The sequence below is a fragment of the Glycine soja genome, chromosome 5 (assembly GCF_004193775.1).
Source record: "Glycine soja cultivar W05 chromosome 5, ASM419377v2, whole genome shotgun sequence".
Taxonomy (NCBI): domain Eukaryota; kingdom Viridiplantae; phylum Streptophyta; class Magnoliopsida; order Fabales; family Fabaceae; genus Glycine; species Glycine soja.
Genome location: NC_041006.1, coordinates 33,752,070 through 33,755,519, shown reverse-complemented (window position 1 = coordinate 33,755,519; position 3,450 = coordinate 33,752,070). Strand labels below are relative to the sequence as shown.

Here is a 3,450-nt window from a genome sequence, read left to right as displayed (position 1 = left end):
TCATGGTGAAAAATTAATACTTCCATGACGATTTCAAAATCATCTTAAAAAAGTATTAATTTTTAAGACAATTTTATCTTAAAATTGTTTTAAAAATTGTTATTTTTTTTAAAAAAAATAAATACTTGTAAAATATTTTTTGAGAAAACTATCTTAGAAGTATAATTTTTTAAAATAGTTTTTATGTAAAAATCATATTAGAATATATTTTCTTTTAAAAAAATTGAGGATTCTAAATGCATCTTAAAATGTACTTTTTTTAAATTACATAATTAATTTAACAACCCTTTCCAATATTATCTCACTTGTTTCAATAAAAAAGGAGCTCATTATTTCTCATAAATTGAAAATCCGGAATACATGTTATATAAAGACGGGCCAACACTAATTACTTGATGGTTCATAACTATATATCTAATTATTTCACTCCGACTCGAGAAGTGGGATGCTTTGCTCGTTTCTGAAGAAGTTTTGAGGATCAACCTTGGTCTTCACTTTTGCCAATCTCTTAAAGTTGTTGTTGAAATACTTAAGACCCCAAATACTGGCTTGCCTATAGCTTGTGTAGTCATAGTTATTATTTACCCCAATGTCAAGGTCCCTATAATTCAGATATGCTGCTCTAGGAGACTTTGAAACATAAGGTTCCATATATTTGTACAATCTTCTAAGCCAGTTGATGTACCTTTGTGCTGCCTCATCCCCTTCCTCTTGCCAATAGACCGCGTAGTGAATATGGAACATGTTTCCAGATCTGTGTGGGAATGGAATTTCAGATTCCGAAATCTCTTCCATTCTGCCTCCATAAGGAGCGAATTCAACCGAAGCATCTCGGGCCTCATCTTCATAAAACAAGCGCCATAAGCCTCGTAACCCAACAACAGAAATGGGTTTTCTCACATAATCAGATTTTCCTTTGAATGTCAAAAAAACAGCTTGAGTTCTGTTCAGCAAAACTTCAAGGGTTTCATTGCTTGCGGATCCAACTAACCCAGCTTTCATGAAGAGAATTGAGTTTATCCAACTCATCTCAGTACAATCTTCTTTTACCAAACCTAACTCTGGGAATCTCTTTTGCATCAAGGGAATAAGCTGGTCTACACGTCCAAGAAACATGGACTCAAATCTGGCTTGTATTGTTAGCTTCCCACGTTGACTTGAATTTACCCTTGTCATCGCAACCCTAATGATTAGGCGCTGGTCAAATTTATTTGCCACAAGCTGCCACTTACGAATAATCTCAGTTGCATTTTGTTCCAATGTCCTTGCAATTCTGAACACTGTCACTTTTGATGGAACTGGAACTAGTTTTATTTTCCAAGCCACAATGACTCCAAAGCTTGCTCCCCCACCTCCTCTAATGGCCCAAAACAGATCCTCACCCATGGCTTTTCTGTCAAGAAGATTACCCTTCACATCAACTATGTGAGCATCAATTACATTGTCAGCAGCAAGACCGTACTTACGCATCAAGAATCCATATCCACCACCACTGAAGTGGCCACCAGTGCCAACAGTGGGGCACACACCTGCTGGGAACCCTAGTGTTTTGCTTTTCTGGCTAATGCTGTAGTAAAGTTCACCAATAGTTGAACCAGCTTGAACCCATGCATTGCTTTTTTCTACGTCAACTTTAATTTCTCGAAGGTTTTTGAGGTCAAGGACGACAAATGGATCCTTGGCAATGTACGAGAGACCCTCGTAATCGTGGCCTCCACTTCGGGTTCTAATCTGCATGCCATGGTGTTGGGAACATATTATGGTGACTTGAACGTGGGAAATGACCAAAGGTGTCACAATGACAAGGGGTTTTGAGCTTGCGTTTAAGAACCTAGAAATTTGAATGGAAGAATCTAGTGTAGACGTGTATGAGGAGTTGGTCTGGGTGTAAACAACTTTGGAGATTGAGGTTCCGCTATTGGGATAATTATAAAGACATTGAACAAAGTTTTCATGAGTATCTGCTGAAGAAGATGTAAATGAAAATAGGAGCGCTATGGCAACAACGGTAAAATATAAGCTTAGATGCATCATTTTTTTTATGGGGTGTTTTGCATATGAGAGGTGCAATTTGAGGAATGAGAAATCTCAAATTTATAGTAGTCGATCGGGAGTTTAATGTGTCATTTAAGATCCGAAAGTGTAGACACTAGATTTATCAAAATAAAAATTTTACAAAATTAATTTTATCCATTTTATAAAAATCAAGAAAAATAATCAATTCATTTTTAATTTTTATTTTTTCATTAATATTATAAGGAACATATTGGAAAAAACTAATTAATGTTATATTGAAAAATTAAAATCACAATTATTTTGTGATTTATTTTTTTCTTTTTATACGGTTATTTTTAATTATGTGATGGAGGGAGTAACACTTTTTTTTATACAATTCAATGAACTAGTTTTTTTTTTCTGGATTCATAATGCACTATAATTACTTAGTCATTAAGAATTTTAATTAATCCCTTCTCTATACAATTCATAACGAACTAGGTTTACTTAATTTAGAATTTTAATCCCTTCTCTCTCTCAGTAATAGCATTAAATCACCTACTTAAAGCTTTTATGGAAAAGGGGTAAGTGGCATCTCGCAGAATTCAATAGGCAGCATCCTACAATAAATACAAGGAAAGAGAAGAAATTAAGTATTTAAAATTTTAAATCTTTTACTAAATAATTTGACTTCCATTGGTAAACGATATTTCAGGATATGGAAGGAATTGGCACAAAGTAAATAAATATATTTAAAATTTAAAATAATTAAATATTATACTGACTTATATGGAATTTTAAACAAATCTTATAAATAAGTAAATAAATATAATAATTATTTATAAATTAATTAAAAAAATTAATTCCAAAAATATCATTAGCAATTTATAATAAGAACCTCTAATGATATAAATTACATATTAGCGGTTATAATTTAAAACTATTAACAAAAATATTTAACTAAAAAGGGTAAAATACAATTAATTTTAAAAATGAATTAATATTTATTTAATAAATTATAAATATTTTATTTTTTGACATAATAAAAATTAAATAGTTAATAACTTAGTCAGTAAACTAAATTAAATATTTTTACAATGATATTTAATTTAAAAATCACTAATAAAAGAAATCTAACTTAATTGAACATTGTGTGAATTTATTATAAACTCTCTGGTAACTTTGACATTGATAACAAACTTTAAAAATTGTTATAAAACCAATACATATGACGTTACAAGCTGGAGTTATTAATGAAACCGATACAATGAAAATAAATAAATATATAATAATTAAACATGTGTAGTTTTAAACAATGAATATTTAGTTTAAATTTAATAGATAGTATTTAATAATTTATTAAATAAATAAATTTTATTTATTCCATGTAATCATATATAAAAGTTTTATAAAATAATAAAAAATAATATAACCCATTATTATTTCATCAACAAA

General features: G+C 30.1%; 1 protein-coding gene across 1 annotated transcript; it reads right to left on the bottom strand.

Annotated features, from left to right (window-relative positions):
• Window positions 1-330: 330 nt before the first annotated feature.
• LOC114412625 (tetrahydrocannabinolic acid synthase-like) lies at window positions 331-2,051 on the bottom strand. Its single transcript, XM_028376590.1, has one exon. It carries the CDS (start codon window positions 2,032-2,034, stop codon window positions 424-426), a length of 1,611 nt encoding a protein of 536 aa, XP_028232391.1. The 5' UTR covers window positions 2,035-2,051; the 3' UTR covers window positions 331-423.
• Between the last annotated feature and the right edge of the window lie 1,399 nt (window positions 2,052-3,450).